The 17,874-nt window shown below is 40.2% G+C and overlaps 1 protein-coding gene across 1 annotated transcript in view; it reads right to left on the bottom strand.

The window, feature by feature from the left end:
* The window catches only part of EYA3 (EYA transcriptional coactivator and phosphatase 3), a 103,799-nt gene that overhangs the window by 43,764 nt on the left and 42,161 nt on the right, over positions 1–17,874 (bottom strand). Inside the window, 2 exon segments of the mRNA XM_040338040.1 lie at positions 6,817–6,887; positions 7,948–7,991. Of these exon segments, the coding sequence (XP_040193974.1) occupies positions 6,817–6,887; positions 7,948–7,991 (115 nt within the window).

Raw genomic sequence — 17,874 nt, 5'->3', positions numbered from 1 at the left:
ATAGTACTGGACATGGGCTTAATATTCATAGACCCTGGGGCAACACCAAGCAATGGAGGCCTGGGCATCAACCTGGTAAAACTTGGAGAAAGTGTGAACCGAAGACCAGGGTACATGGATCTGGTGCAGTGAGCATGCAATGGTATCCGAGTTACCATATCGTTTAGCGCAGTGGTCTCAAAGTACCGGCCCGCGGGCCATTTATAAATGGCCCGCAGGCAGGGTGGAAGTGAGGGGAGCAAAAAAAAAAATTTTTTTTTTTTTTTTTTTTTTTGAGCTGGAGCCATCGGTATTACAAGTTATTACCACCAGATGTGAGCTGGCGCCATCTGGTGGTGGCCGTTGGTATTACAAGTTAAGCATTACAAGTTAAACAGCCATTCTAATGTCATTTTACACTATTTTCACTGCCATCTTCTTCCCTCTAATTAGAACCCCCAAACATTATATATATTTTTTATCCTAACACCCTAGAGAATAAAATAGCGATCGTTGCAATACTTTCTATTACGCCGTATTTGCGCAGCAGTCTTACAAGCGCACTTTTTTGGGAAAAAATTACACTTTTTTAAATTAAAAAATAAGACAACAGTAAAGTTATCCCCATTTTTTTTAATATTATGAAAGATAATGTTACGCCGAGTGAATTCATACCGAACATGTCACGCTGCAAAATTGTGTCCGCTTGTGGAATGCCGACAAACTTTTTTACCCTTTAAAATCTTCATAGGCGACGTTTAAAAAAAATCTACAGGTTGCATGTTTTAAGTTACAGAGGAGCTAGAATTATTGCTCTCACTCTACCAATCGCGGCGATACCTCACATGTGTGGTTTGAACACCGTTTACATATGCGGGCGCTGCTCACGTATGTGTTGGCTTCTGCCCGCAAGCTCGTCGGGACGGGGTGCGTTTTCTGGCTCCTAACTTTTTTAGCTGGCTCCTAGATTCCAAGCAAATTTGTCAAACCCTGACTTACACCAGTGCTGGTGGTAATAATGCGCTCGCATTACTATATGGGAAATACTATGGCATAGGTGTTATAGGGGTGACAGGAGTATAAGATTAAATAAAAGATTAAGATAAGATGGAATATAGCGGATGGGTAGGAGCCTAATAAAGTAAAAAAAAAAATCGGGACTGGGAAAATAAGAGGTGATATCTAGATAAGGACGTGTGGGTTAATCATAGGGTGCACGTGGATAAATTTCTACCTTGCTTATTCATTTCCTCCCCACGAACGCCTCAAAGTCTACGGCCCTTCCAATTAATATCCCAGGGGATGAGGTCCACCACTTGCAGTCTTGCTTTCCCTATAAGTGGGAACGCACTTCCCTAAAATATCTAGGGGTTCATATTACCCCCTCCTTTAACACCCTGTATCAAGCCAACTTTCCTCCCCTCTATCGGTCGATTAGGGAGCTCCTCCAAAAATGGAAGACCCACCAGATCTTCCTCTTAGGGCGGATCGCGTCTGTGAAAATGGTAATCCTCCCCAAGCTCCTTTATCTATTTCAGACGCTACCCATCCCGATTTCATATGCTCATCTAAGCAGGCTCCAGAGTGACATACTACGCTTTGTCTGGAACTACAAAAAACACAGGATACCCTGCTCGGTAATGATGGTGGCGCGCACAGATGGAGGACTAGCGTTCCCCAATCTGATTAAATATTATCAGGCAGCTCAGCTCCGTGCAGTGGTCTTGTGGTTCCCCCAGAGATCCTATAATAAGTGGACGGAGGTAGAAAAGATTTGGTTAGCCCCTATACACCCAAACAGTCTCATTTGGGGTGCGGATGCGGAGGTGGACTCGGGCAGACTGCTGGGATCAGTATCCCAGCGGCGCCAGCTTTGGCGCAAGTTGTCTCGGGAAAGTGAGCTCAAGTCAGAACACTCATTGCTGAACTCCTTCCTTTGCAACCCGAAAATACCGGACAGTCTGACCCACCAGATGTCCTGCCCGTGAGCGTCGCTGAACCCGTTTCATTTTGGCCATTTAGTAGACCCTCGGTCTTGTAGATTGCTGCCTTTCTCGGAGCTCCAAACGAAATATGACCTGCCAAAGCAGGTGTTCTATAGTTATCTGCAGATCAGACATTTTGCCCAAACCATAGCCCCACATCTCAAATTTTCCCCACCTTCTCCATTTGAGCATGTTGTTCTGGGAGGGCTCTTCCGTAGAGGGCTGATCTTGGATATATACCAGATCTTGAACGCATACAACGTTCCAGCTCGAGCAAAACATGCATACATGTTACGGTGGGAGAGAGAGCTGGGGGAGGAGCTCACAATGGAGGCTTGGCAGGCTGCTAAATGCTCCCTGTGCACCCTATATAAAGAGAATGCATACAAAATTATTTTCTTCTGGTACCAAACCCCAGACATACTCCATAAAATATATCCCTCCACTTCTGACCACTGCTGGCGTTGCCAGCGGGACAGAGGCTCTCTCTTCCACATATACTGGTCATGTCCCCTCATAGCTCCGTATTGGCAAAGTACACAACAATTCCCCATGTCACCCAAAATTTTCCTGCTGGGCCTTGATCAGCCAAACATGGCCAAACCGTATAAGAAATTGCTCAGACATATTCTGACTGCAGCCAGATGCCTGATTGCTTTGAACTGGAAAAAAACACACCCCCATCCCAGGAGGCTCTGTACTCCAGGGTCAAGGATGTGGAACTAATGGAGAAGATGACAGCTAGAATGCAAGATAGGCTGGACGACCATGATGAGGTCTGGGAGAGGTGGCGCCAACGGGAGGAGCCAATGCAGGAGTCAACACGGTAACCTAACGCTCTTTTTTACTTATTCTCTCTTCTTTCTCTCTCTTTTCCCTTTCCTCTATCCCTTTCTGGAAAGGCAGACTCTCTCTGCCAAGTTATATATATATGATACCAACTTTAGAATACTGTTTACTAGGTTTAGTATTAATGGCACCGATACCGAGGGAGACTGTTTACATTTCGCACTGTTTTATACTTTTGGCCCATTCCCCTCCATTTCCGTTGTGCACTCAGTGCGCATTGTTATAACTGTATATGGGTTTTATCCGACTCCTTCTGTGCCTGTGTTTTGTTATTACCTATGAGTAATTTAATAAAAACTGTTATTTGAAAAAGATCCTTATGAAAATACTCGTACAATATTAATGTTTTTTTTTTTTTTCTCTCCTTTCATTTTTTTTTCTGTTTCTTTTTAATAACTTCCTGGCTAAGAAAAATGTAATTACAATAAAGAGTAGGAAACATTACAGAGTTGTATTAGAACTATGAGGAAATACAAGTAAATGAGGAGTCTAGGTTTGTTAAGATAATACAACTGTGTGAATATGTGGTAGTAATTGGCAATGTTAATGAAAATATTTTAGGTGTAATGTAAAGTGGAAGTGCCAATGTACGTATGTATATTGTTATTGCTGTATAAAATAAAGAATTTATAAAAAAAAAAAAAGCCTGGAGCTTTTAGGCTCTGAACAGTGGCTGAATTAAGCCCTTTAGTTGTCTGGAAATTCTGACATTTGCAGAAAGATCTGCCCTGGTTCCATAGGCTTCCTGAGATACAGCTAGTATTGGATGCACAGACCAATGTTAAAATGGGTCCTGCTCTGGTGCAAGAGAAGCTATGTACTTGGAGTGGTTTGAGTGCTTTGCAGACAAATGGCAAAGTAAATGTTAGCCTGCGCTTTTACTGGGATTGCCTTGTGCCTAGCTTCCACCATTGCCATCAGTAAGGGTATCCCCATGTGAACACAAGGGAATATGGACTATGGAAATGGGGAAGGCGTGTCCACAGAAGAATACACAGCAACCCAGGTGTCAATTGTCCTGTAGTGAAGTTCTCATGGTAAAAAGTGCCAAGAGGAAGTGCCAGAGGAAGTGCCAAGTACAGGATAAGGTCTCTGGGCAGATGGTGGTAAAAAGTGTGACCTGTGATGTAAATCTTGGTCATGCACCTGAGACAACCTTCTTTACTCTCCTAATTCACATCATAATGTTGCTACATGGCCAAATGGTATCTATATGAGACTGAGTTATGTTGTAAACACTTATGCTCTGTACACATGATCGGTTCATCCGATGAAAACGGTCTGATGGATTTTTTCATCAGATATCCGATGAAGCTGACTTTCATCAGTCTTGCCTACACACCATCAGTTAAAAAAACGATCCTGTCAGAACGCGGTGACGTAAAACACGACGTGCTAAGAAAAATGAAGTTCAATGCTTCCAAGCATGCGTCGACTTGATTCTGAGCATGCGTGGATTTTTAACCCATGGACGTGCCCACAGACGATCGTTTTTTTTAACCATCAGATCATTTTAAAACAATTTCCTATTTTTTTCACCGATGGATAAAAAAAAACGATGGGGCCCACACACGATCGGTTAGTCTGATGAAAACGGTCCATCAGACCGTTTTCATCAGACGAACCGATCGTGTGTACGCGGCATCAGTGCTGGAAGTTTTACTGCCAAGCTTAAAAGTATAAATGTTCAACAAGTGAAGTATAGAGGTGAGCACCCAATTAAGATCCAGTGCTAGAAACAATATTACAGGCCGTCCCCACAGTGTGGGGTTTTAGTATGTTTTTTAGGGTTATACTGTTTTTATTGTTGTAATATAAGTAAGTGAATAGGTTGATTGGAAAATTTTAAGTAAATAAGAACTAGTTCAGCACAAAAAAAACTTCTCCATAAGAAAGAAGAGATCCATCACCTACAGGTCTCACAGTTGGTTAGGGTTACAGGGGCACGTCCAAGGGGGACATGTCCAAAAGCTTTGCCAGTCTCCAATCTCTTGAAAATTGCAGCCTATAACCATCCAGCCGATGTCCTGTACCTTATGAATGGGATTAAAAAACGTGACTTTAATAATAGGCAAAAGAAAAATATGTAGAAAGCCACTACACATTCCCTTTAAAGTGGATCTTCAGCCTTCAAAACAATTTCTCTGCTTGACCCCTCCTCCAGTCCTCTACACTGCGGGATCGGCTACTAGTCGATTGCGAGCGGGTGACGAGTAGATTGCGTCCCCGCAGTGCCAACCGCTGTCAGAACTTCACACAGAAGCAGCTGCCTGAGCTGCGTAGCTACACATGTGCACCAGCTCCTCCCCTGACAGCCATCCAGCCTATTTTCTAGGTCCCATACAGGCTCTCATGATAGATGTGAGGATGCATTACAGGGGGGGGAAAAGAGCACCAGAGCAGGCAAGTAAGCTGCTACATGGGCTACTTAAGGTAAGGGCAAAATTGTACTGGCAGCTGGGCATAGGGAACATATCAGGATCTACACTGGGTTATATATGTTAGCAGCCACAGTCTGATCAGGCACTGTGCACTGCTGACATGCAAATTGTGCAGTATCATACAAAAAAGAGAAAAATAGATGAGCCTTTAAAAAAAAAGGCACTACAGAAAATTGTAAGCAAAATAAAATACACCTATTTTATTGTACACAGATTAAAAAAAGAACCACAGGGTTCCAATACAAAACACACATTATAAAATCAAAAATATCAAATAGTTAACATAGAAAAACCCATCAGTCCACTGATAGGAACCACAGAGTTCCAGATTTGGTAAATGCTACCCTATTGCGTTTCAACATCAATCGTCTTCTTCCGTGGGGTAAATAAATTGGGTAATCTATATAGACAATTTTAACCATTCAAGATTGCCTCCACCCCACGCTGAGCACCAGAGTGGGCAGAAATTAGCTCAAGGGACACACACAGTCACCACACAGAAGTGTACAGAATCAATTTGTGTCATTTTATTATTTTAGGATCAGTGGACTTATGAGTTTTTCTATGTTACCTACTTGATTGCGTGTGTTTGTATTGGAACCCTGTGGTTCCTTTTTTAATCTTTGTACAATAAAAAAATTATTTTATTTACAATTTTCTTGTGGTGCCTTAAAAATCCTATACATTTTTCTTTTTTGCACAATACTGTATATGATACCCTTAAAATCATGAATGTGCATGGTTGACAAAGTTTAGTCTGAACCGTGAAATGCGTACTGCTTGGCCTGTGAAATCTGCGTTGCCTACGGATGACCTGTGAAATCTGCGCTATGTATGGCCTTGCTAGGTTTGCTCCTTTAAGGCCCCATTCACACTTGAGCAACGCTACTGTGTAGTTTTTTTATTTATTTTTTTAATGCATTTTCGGAGTTGCACTGTTCATGTGAATGGGCCTCCCTCCACTCCAAAAATGCACTGTGGGCCAGTTCACACCACATGCAGTCAGTGTATTTTCTTCTGCATCATAAACACATGAAAAGTAGATTATATGGTTTCCAATGGCATAGTCCACACCAGTGTGGTCAGTTCCAGGGCATTCCAGTAAAAAAAGTAGAACATGCTGCATGTTTCCTACATTAGACTGTATTGGAATGTGGTAAAATGCATCAAAATGCAACAGAACAACCCCAGTACAATGAAAAAAAAGAAGGAAAAAAGCATCTGGAATGCATCCAGAAATACACCGGAATGCATTAAAAATGCAATAAAAACATGCATGTAGAAACACATCTGGAGTGTGTTTTTGTTGTGTGAAAAGGCCCTGTACCAAAATTTTGCACATAAGCCAAGCACGTTTTGCATTGCACATTTTTTTGCGTTTTGTCAAGTGTGAAAAACTTACAACTACTACTCGCATTTGAGGTGCGATTAAGAAATAATAGCACGTTTCTCTCTAAATAAAAAAAAAAAATGTATTTTCAAAATACACATGTTATGGATTACAGATGTTACAGTTGCAGCATACAAGTAAAAGTGAGTGTTAATGAAAATACGGTACTTACTTCCACTAGGAATGGTGCGATTAGAAGACAGTTCTCCTTTTTGACTTGGAGGTTCACCATTACTCACTTTGCTGAAAAGGATAACATAAAAATTAAAGGACTACTTACTTGTAGACCTATTCAGAAGGATTTGAGTTGTATTCTGGCATTCAGAAATACTAGTACATATAATCAAACTGCTTAATAATATAAAAAATGCTACTGTGGCAATCTGACCCTCTATGGCAGGGATCCTCAAACTACGGCCCTCCAGCTGTTGCGGAACTACACATCCCATGAGGCATTGTAAAGCTCTGACATAACTAGGCATGATGGGAATTTTAGTTCCTGAACAACTGGAGGGCCATAGTTTGAAGACCCATGCTCTATGGCATAAAAGCTACTGTGTCCATGTTTTAACTGTATTTTTCAGCTAAGTTCATAGTGTCCCACAATCTAAGATCTATACCTTGACTAAGTAAAATCTGAATCCTTCCTCACTGCCCATAAGGTCCACAGAATAGTGAAAACCCATTTTAAATGACCAAACATTAGTTACGGTATATTATTAATACACAAGTTACAAAAGATACATATGTATGGTCAATTTAACAGTAAACGCTAGCTGTTAAATTAAATACAATTGTTATACAACTACACTTTTCATAAACCCATACTGTCATAATTATTGTTGTATGGAATAAAGATTTGACCAAAATATTTGATCAACAAAAAAAATCCACAACTGTATATGATTGACAAAAACTACCTACAGGAAAAAATAAATAAAACGTTTTATACACACACACTAATTTATATTATATATATATATATATATACACATACACACACACACACACACAATATATATATATATATATATATATATATATATATATATATATATATATATATATATATATATATATATATATATATATATATATATATATATATATATATATATACACACATACATACACACACACACACACACACACACATATATATACATACATACATACATACATACATACACACACACACACACACACACACACACATATACACACACACACACATACACATAGATAGATAGATAGATAGATAGATAAACAATAGAAAAAACACCCCGCCCCCAGACTTACTGACCTCACACTTTCTTCATTGGAATCCTCCATTTTGGCTTTTTTTACCTGCAAAAATCAAAAATCTGTTTAAAAATGGTAGAAATGCTTAATTTATTAGGCAACATGTTAAACCTAATGTAAAATGTAACTCAAAAATAAAATCATAATTCATGTACTCAAGAGCACTGCAGTTGGACGCTAAAATCTTCACATCAGAAAATGCGCGACTATTGTGAGATGGGGCCGTTGTTGCCTTAAGTACAGTTTCTGGATTAAAGAAATCTGAGAAGCCTTATCAGTTAAGCCACACAAAGCTGTGGAAAAGTTGTCCCTAAATTATAAAGAACACAGATTTTTAAAAAGCTCACCCATTCATTACTGGAAGCAATTACCTTTGAATTTAAAAGAAAAAAAAATACACACATACAGTGGATATAAAAAGTCTACACACCCCTGTTAAAAGGTCAGGTTTCTGTGATGTAAAAAAAAAAAAAAAGGAGACAAAGATAAATCATTTCAGAACCTTTTCCACCTTTAATGTGACCTATAAACTGTACAAATCAGTTGAACAACAAACAAAACCTTTTAGGTGAAGGGAAGTAAAAATAAAAAAATAAAATATGGCTGCATAAGTGTGCACATCTTTAACCGGCTCACGCAGATATACTGTGGCAAAATAGCTATACTGGGCGAAAAGCTCTAAATATACACGGCTTCGCCCAGGAGAGCCACCAGAGGGTGCGCGCGCCCCCTGCACAGCAGGAAATCAAATGCGCGTGGCCGGCAGTTGCGATCGGGTTTCCTGACGTGCAGGGGGCGCGCACGCCCTCTGGTGGCTCTCCTGGGTGATCTCATCTCTTAAAGTCAGTGCCCATCCCCCCACAGTTAAAACACAAAATAGGGAACACAGTTGACCCCTTGCCAGTGACATTTACATAGTAATCAGTGCATATTTATAGCACTGAACACTGTCTAATCAATATACGCTTATTGTGATTTTTTTTTTTTTTACCAAAAATAATGTAGAAGAATGCATATCGGCCTAAACTGAGGAAACTTTTTTTTTTTTATTGAGATATTTACTAGAGCTGCACGATTCATCGTATTTTAAATCGCGATCTCGATTCACACCCCGCACGATCTCCGGGCTGGACTGCCTCGATTTTTCGGGTCTCCCCCGTGATGTAGACTGGACTAAGAAGAAGTCATTGGAACCAGCGTGGAATGCAAATGGCGCCGATATCAGCACCGACGTCAGTTAGCAGAGACCGTGATGTGCCGCTGGATGGATGCCTGGGTGTGGGCGGTACCATGTTCTCTCGGCCGAGAAACACTGCAGTGAGTGTGCACTGCACCGTTTTACCAACACAAATGTGAGCACATCATATATATTATGAATATATTACTGTACTTCCTGCTTGCTTTTGATCGATACCCAGAAAGAGAGCCCATGACATAGGAGGCGGTAATCTCAGTCCTCCCTATATCGCCATGCTGCACACCACCCACAGTCAGGTCTACATTTTAAAAAGGTTCTTATAATATATATATATATATATATAATATGTCTGAATACAGTGTACTTTGTATGTTTTGTGAGCAATAAAACCCTTTTTTTTTTTTTTTTTTTTAATCAAATCTATATCAAAGTTAAACTCAACAAGGAAAAAAAAAAAATGTATGGATGCATGTACATATTTAATATATATATATATATATATATATATCAGGGTTTGACAAATTTGCTTGGAATCTAGGAGCCAGCTAAAAAAGTTAGGAGCCAGAAAACGCCCCCGCTCGCGTGCAGAAGCGAACATATACCTGAGTAGCGCCCGCATATGTAAACGGTATTCACACCACACATGTGAGGTATTGCCGCGATCGTTAGAGGGAGAGCAATAATTCTAGCCCTAGACCTCCTCTAACTCAAAACATGCAACCTGTAGAATTTTTTAAATGTCGCCTATGGAGATTTTAAAGGGTGAAAGTTTGTCGACATTCCATGAGCGGATACAATTTTGAAGCGTGACATGTTGGGTATCAATTTACTCGGCGTAACATTATCTTTCACAATATAAAAAAAAAAATGGGATAACTTTACGGTTGTCTTATTTTTTAATTAAAAAAAGCATTTTTTCCCCAAAAAAGTGCGCTTGTAAGACCGCTGCGCAAATACGGTGTGACAGAAAGTATTGCAACGATTGCTATTTTATTCTCTAGGGTGTTAGAATAAAAAATATATATAATGTTTGGGGGTTCTAATTCGAGGGAAGGAGATGGCAGTGAAAAAACACTTTAAGAACTGCTGTTTTACTTGTAATGCCAACGGCCACCACCAGATGGCGCCAGGTCACAGAAGGAAGCTTGGGCCTTCACAAGGCTGCAAAGCCGCGGCCTTATTTGCCATCGCGCGGCGGGGGCGCACAGAGACACAGGATATTGTGCCTCCGTGTGATCGTGGCGGGCCCGCGCCGGCCAGTAATTGAGGCCTTGTCCTCAATTACTACCGGCGGGCGCCAGGTCACAATTTGACGCAATTGTGACCCGAAAACCCACACACATTTTTTTTCTTGTTCAGTTTAACTTTGATATAGATTTTTCTTTTTTAAATTAACCTTTTTAAAATGTAGATCTGACTGTGGGTAGTGCATGGTGACAAAGGGAGGACTGAGATTTTTAGAGAATCGTGATCTGTATTCTAAGCAAAAGAATGGTGATTCTCTTTTTTTATTCCTGCGATTCTGGGAAAAAGGGACGTAAATTTTATTTGGATACAACGTCGCATGACCACGCAATTGTCAGTTAAAGCGACGCAGTGCCATATCGCAAAAAATGGCCCGGTCATTGGGCAGCCAAACCTTCTGGGGCTGAAGTGGTTATACTAATACTTTGTTGAAGCACCTTTTAATTTTATTACAGGACTCTTTAGATCTCCCCACAGATTTTTAATCGGATTCGGGTCTGGGCTCTGGCTGGGCCATTCCAAAACTTTAATCTTCTTCTGGTGAAGCCATTCCTTTGGGAATAAGGATGAGCTCAGGTGTGTTCGTAACTCCACAGGCCTGTGCCTGCCAGGTAGCCGATACGCCGCAGCACTAATCACAGGTAGTGAGAAATTGAGCTCATCCTTACTTGCCAATGTGGATGTATGCTTTGGGCCGTTGTCCTGTTGAAAGATGATGTTCCTTACATGTTCAGCTTTCTAGCAGAAGCCTGAAGGTTTTGTGCCAATATTGACTGGTATTTCGAACTGTTCATAATTCCCTCTACCTTGACTAAGGCCCCTGTCCCAGCTGAAAAAAAAACAGCCCCAAAGCATGGTGCTGCCACCACCATGCTTCACTGTGGGTTCAGTGTTCTTTCGGTGATTTGCAGTGTTGTTTTTTCGCCAAAACATATCTTTTGGAATTCTAGGCAAAAAGTTCAACCTTGGTTTCATCAGACCATAACACATTTCCCACATGCTTTTAGGAGACTTCAGAGGTGTTTTTGCGAAATGTAGCCGTGCGTGGATGTTTTTCTTCGTAAGAAAAGGCTTCTGTCTTGCCACTCTACCCCATACATATGAAGAATACGGGAGATTGTTGTCACATGTGCCACACAGCCAGTACTTGCCAGATATTCCTGCAGCTCCTTTAATGTTGCCGTAGGCCTCTTGGCAGCCTCCCTGACCAGTTTCCTTCTTGACTTTTTACCAATTTTCAAGGGACGTCCAGTTCTTGGTAATGTCACTGTTGTGCCATATTTTCTCCACTTGACTGTCTTCACTGTGTTGGTATATCTAATGCGTTTGAAATTCCTTTGTACTCTTCTCCTGACTGATACCTTTTAACAATGAGATCCCTCTAAAGCTTTGGAAGCCATCTCCAGATCATGGCTTTTGCTGTAGAATGCGACATTACAAAATGTCAGGAAAGACCTACTAGAACAGTTGAACTTTATTTGGGGTTAATCAGAGGCACTTTAAATGCTGGCAGGTGTGTTCCGACTCCAATTTAACATGAGTTTGAATGGAATTGCTTAATTCTGAACACAGCTACATCCCCAGTTATAAGAGGGTGTGCGCACTTATGCAACCACGTTATATATATATATATATATATTTTTTTTTAACTTAAAGCAGATTTCAGCTTGTTTTTCAATGAAGTTGTACAGTTTACAGGTCACATTAAAAGGTGGGAAAAGTTCTGAAATGATTCCTGAATTTTTTTTAAGTCACAGAAACCCGACATTTTAACAGGGATGTGTATGCTTTTTATATCCATTGTAAGAATAATGCTACAAAGTTAGACAGATTAAAAAAAAAAAAGACCAAAAACTGTTTTCACTGCTGATCACTTAAAGGAAGCACAAATTAGAACAAATAAATAAAAATGTATGCACTGTATAAGTCTGTTTTTTTTTAACTCCATATCCTTTCCTTATATTTAAAAAATTGATTAAACCCAACCTGTGTGTGTCCCAGAAGGTAGCAAGGGGGGGGGGGGGAGGAGAGTCCGGAAATGCTCAGAGTTCGCCATGGCGATCTTACTCGGCAGTGGGAACCTGTCAAAAACAGGTACCCGCTCCTCCTTTCTCCCCAAAGTGCCAAACGTGGCAGTGGAGGGGAGGGTGCGAACAAGCCGAGCTTTCCCTTTTGGATAAAGCTCTCCATAGGCGATGCTTTAATTTTTTTTACAGGTTACTATTTGAGTTATAGAGGAGGTCTAGTGCTAGAATTGTTGCACACGCTCTAACGCACACGACGATACCTCACATGTGGGGTTTGAACGGCGTTTACATATGTGGGCGGGACTTGCATGCATGTTCGCTTCTAAGCGCGAGACATGGGCGTTTTAAAAAAATAAATTCTCATTTTACTTCATTTTTTTATTTTTACACTTTAAAAAATAAAATAAAAATTTGATCACTTTTATTCCTATTACAAGGAATGTAAACATCCCTTGTAATATGAATCACTGTGACAGGTCCTCTTTATGGAGAGATGTGGGGTCAATAAGACATCCAGGCTTACAAGCATGAGATCGTGAAAAAAAATTCACTGATATCATGCCGACAGACACGATTGCAGCTTTATTTACTTCCGGGTACTCAGGCGTAATGTCATAACGTCGTGCCCGGGCCTCCGACTGTCATAGAGATGACTGGTGACTAGGGCTGCAACTAACGATTATTTTCATAATCGATTAGTTGGCCGATTATTGTTTCGATTAATCGATTATTCGGATAATAGCCTTAAAAAAAAAAAGAAATTTGCATTTTTACATTTTTAGTGGGCCAATTTGTTGTTGGGCAGATTACAAAACACAAATTGCCACAAAAACACATTACATGCTTTTCTGCAGCTTCTCCATTGAAGTATATTGAGCCAAAAAAAAAAAAAAAAAATGGCACCGTTTTGCGTTAAAAAGTCCTTGCCCTTTCCAAATACGCAGCAGCCGAAAAAAAAATCATGGATGTGAAGGTGTCCCATAGGAAAACATGTAAATGAACTGTAGTGTGTTTCTGCAAAAAGCACCAAAAAACAGAGGTGTGAACCCAGGCCTGAGATGTTTAGTAACATAATGGGGTTAAAAAAATAAATAAATAAATACAAAATTAGCAAATAATCACTACTGTAAGGGGTTAATTTTTTTACTGTGGAACAGTGAAATTAAAAAAAATTCAGTAGCGATTTGCTTTTTTGTACTATAAAGGGCTAATTTTAGTAGTTTTAACTCCATTATTTTACTGGTCGATTAATCGATTATGAAAATTGTAATCGATAAATTTTTTAATCGATTAGTTGTTTCGGCCCTACGTGGTGACCATCTGGTCACCAGTCATCTCTATGCTTTCCAGCCAGTGCCGGCCGATTCGTTCTCCGGGCCCCCAATGGCACGGGAGAGCCCGGAGAGGCACCGGATGGTGGCAGGACATCCCCTCCCACTGTCTATAAGAACGATCAAGCAATGGAACTGCCGCTTTGATCTTTCTTATCGTGCACAGAGGCGCCGGCTGAAGACGTTAATATCTGAATGATGCCTGTAGCTGCAGGCATCATTCAGATATCACCGTAAATATTCGAGGACGTCATGTGACGTCCTCGGTTGTCAAGTGGTTAAATATAGTGCATGGGGGGGTCCCCTTAGATTGCCGTTAGAGAGGCGCATCTGTACCGTGTATAGAACCTGCTGCAGCAAAACTAACATTTATAAAGAAAAAAAGTTAGAATTTAGACGCTGGGCATGAGGATGGTAGGGAGTGCATTTTTTTTTTTTTTGTTGGTGCAGCAGCTGGGGCAGAGAAATTTGCCTGCTATACTCTACAGCTGGTGGTGTGTTGCTGGCAGAAGTGTTGCAAGGACCTGTGACACCCTTTGCTATACCATCATCCCTCTCAGTGGAGGCTGCTGAAAGGTTATGAGAGGTCATGAGCAGGGGTAGACAAAGGTTGAGCAGTGAGGAGAAGAATTGTGTCCCTTGTGGGTGGATTTCAGGTGTTCCTGCCAATGGACTGAGTGCTGGGAGGTTAAATGCCTTGTCAAGCGTGTGGTACCCAAATGGCTGGTGTTTTTGCCGTGCCTGATCTACTTGTGGCACATATTGAAAATTGCAACCGTGCTATTGACTGCACATGTGCTTAAAAAGCACCACCAACCTGAGGTGTGGGAAGTGGGCTAGGAGATAACAGCTCCACAATGTGATGTACTCTTCCATGATGGCTGCACTTTTTGGGTTGTTATCCCCCTCACTTTACTCCTATGCTCTATCGGGGACCCAAGTTGCGTCAGTAACCTCATCATCATTCCCCTCATCATCACTGGAGCCAACTTGTCAATAAGCTGCAGCTGGGAGGACATGACTGGCAATGTGTTGTTTATTAGTGTTCTTGCCTCTCTGCAGGCTTATGTTACTCCCTTCCTCTACCTCAGAACCAACATAAGAATCAAGTAATGTCTGTGCATCCTCAAAAAGCAAGTGGCCGACGCTGTGTTTAAATAATTCAGCCAACTGAATGCTGAGGCTATGGCAGAAGTAGCTATGGACAAGTAGGCAGAATAAGCTGCTCTGGCATCCGTGGTTGACTGCACACTAGTGTAAGCTTGGGTCACAGAGGACGAGGATGATTTAGTAAGCCAGTACACCACCTCATCTACATGGTGTGGCTGGATAGTATGGGCAACATCACTAAACAGAGACAAATGTTCCCTGCCTGAGTATCGGACCACGTCCACCTTTGCCTGTGGACACAGATGCTGCTAGCCCCCTCAAAGGGGCATGGGAACGTCTGACTCTCCTTGTTGGCCTCCCAGACATGAAGTGGGGGGGGGGGGCTTATTACACAAATGTAATAGAAACTGCTAAATGTGTAATTGAATGCACTTTATTGGATGAAAAGTGGCGTTTGGTGCACTTTAAATTCCATGCAGAGTTCTCTGCTCACAGCTCCTGATTCCTCTGCTGACAGCTGTCTAAAAAAACAAAAACAAAACCAGGCAACCTGCCAAGTTTATGACAACATCGCTTAGGACACAGATAAACAGAAAAATTGCAACACTTAGTTCTTTTAGCTCAAAGGAATGAACTTAGTTCTGTAAATTAGGAAAGTTTTAACCACTTAAAGAATAAATCTTTTTCTGACATTTGTTGCTTACAAGTTAAAATACCTAGAGAATAAAATGGCCGTTGTTGCAATACATTATGTCACACTGTATTTGCACAGCGGTCTTTCAAATGCAATTGTTTTGGAAAAACCACACTTCAATTAATTAATAAAAAACTAAACAGTAAAGTTTGCTAATTTTTTTGTATAATGTGAAATGTTACACCACAAGAATTGATCTTTATTCCAAGCAAAAAAAAAAAAAATTGTGATTCTCATTTTGGCCAGAATTGTGCAGCTCTACTGTATACAGCATTAAAATGTTATGTAATGCTGTGTTAAACACTTCACTATACTCACACTACACACTCAGTCACAAAAAGTGAACACACTAACTCGCTAGCAGCAAACTGAGCCCTGCTCTGTCTGTCTTCACTCCAACACACTGCAAAAGCACATTCACATACCTGGATTATCATTTTTATCTTTTATATTTAATGTTGCTTGTATTTCATGGTGTGTTTTAATCATGCATATGTGTATGGATGCATGCACGACTGTGTGTACACATGTACATATTATCACTACAAGGTGTGTGAACAATAGTGGCATACACATGGATCACACAATATGCATTGCAGCCGATTTCCTTCCTTGGATAATTGTCTGCAGTCAATTTAGACAAATAATGGGTGGAGTCAGTGATCCTTAGAGCTACTATTTATTTCATAGGTTTCATGTCTAATGTGGGGTGGTTATGACTAAGGTCTTATAGGCTGAAACGCATCAACCGTTCCTTTTTTGCATTTGTCTACTATGGCTTGTCAATAAATATGTCAATTGTTTAAGAGCAACGACCGGAGTGCGGATTATCTTTTCCTCACACTGCAAAAGCTTCCTGTGGGAAGGAACCTTTTATAGTGTGGGGTGGGACTATGGAGGACTGAGCCGTGATTGGACAAATTCAGCATTCCTACATAGTAAGTTTTAATGAGCAGGGCCCTCTAAATAATCCTGTATTGTATTGCAATTGAACTGTCTGCCCTAACGTTGCAAAGCGCTGCGCAAACTGTTGGCGCTATATAAAATTCTGTATAATAATAATAATAATAATAATAATAATAATAATAATCATCACTTTGTCCAATCAGGGCTCTGACAGTGCTCTGTGCCCCAATTGGCACAGAGCAGCTTATATTCACATTATTGTACCAGCCTTGTGTATATGTGTGAGCCATACACATACACACATTTTATATATATATTTATATTACACACACACACACACACACACACACACACACACACACAAGGGAGTACATTGTAAACTTTACAGCTACCACATAGGAGTTCGAGACAGCAATAAAAATCTGTTGGAGGTTCTTGTTATCAAAATGTTTGGGCTGGAGTTAGGTATTTGTAGGGCCGAAACAACAAATCGATTAATCGACAACTAATCGATTACAATTTTCATAATCTATTAATCAGCCAGTAACATAATGGGGTTAAGAAAAACTAAAATTAGCCCTTTATATATTTTTATTTTTTTTAAGGCCATTATCCGATTAATCGAAACAATAAAATCGGCCAACTAAACGATTATGAAAATAATCCTTAGTTGCAGCCCTAGTATTTAGTTTTGAATTATCTCAGTGGCGCATTCTTTTGGTACATAATCTTTTTAGCCTAAATAAGTACAAATTCATATAAGGATAAAGAAGAGGCCTGGACCATGTGGCCACAATTTTTAATGGGATGCATATTGAACATTCCCAACATTTTTACTCTGAAACACTGTTTTGCCACGGGAGACAGGGCCATTTTCAATTGTCTCAGAAGCAAGATATAGTTACCATCATCAGATTTCAAACTCTGCTGTAATATCATTAAATTGCATATGTTTATGGACAACTGATACACTCATGGATTAATTGGATCCATGCACAAAGATTAAATAAAACACGTGACTTCATTGTTTTAATAAACTTTACATGTCAGTAAGTGACTGCAGGCTCACAAAACAAGATACCTACAGAATAATTATATATATATATATATATATATATATATATATATATATATATATATATATATATATACACACACACACACACACACACACACACACACACACGCCTTACTATCGACAGTGTAACTGTACAGGATGCTACAGGTTCTAATATATTCAATTAGAATTATCCATACTATATTCCCAAACCACCATTACATTATTTTCAATATTAGATATAAGGTATCATATATATGTGAGGAGGAGGGAGGAGAAGATACTCTCCACTAATTCCTGTTCTGAAAATCTTCACTAGAAATCAGCATTATAAAACAATTGTTCCTGCCCAGGAAGTAA

This window comes from Rana temporaria, chromosome 2, assembly GCF_905171775.1.
Source record: "Rana temporaria chromosome 2, aRanTem1.1, whole genome shotgun sequence".
Taxonomy (NCBI): Eukaryota; Metazoa; Chordata; class Amphibia; order Anura; family Ranidae; genus Rana; species Rana temporaria.
Note: the sequence above shows the minus strand (reverse complement) of the source record. Positions and strands in the feature narration are given on the sequence as shown.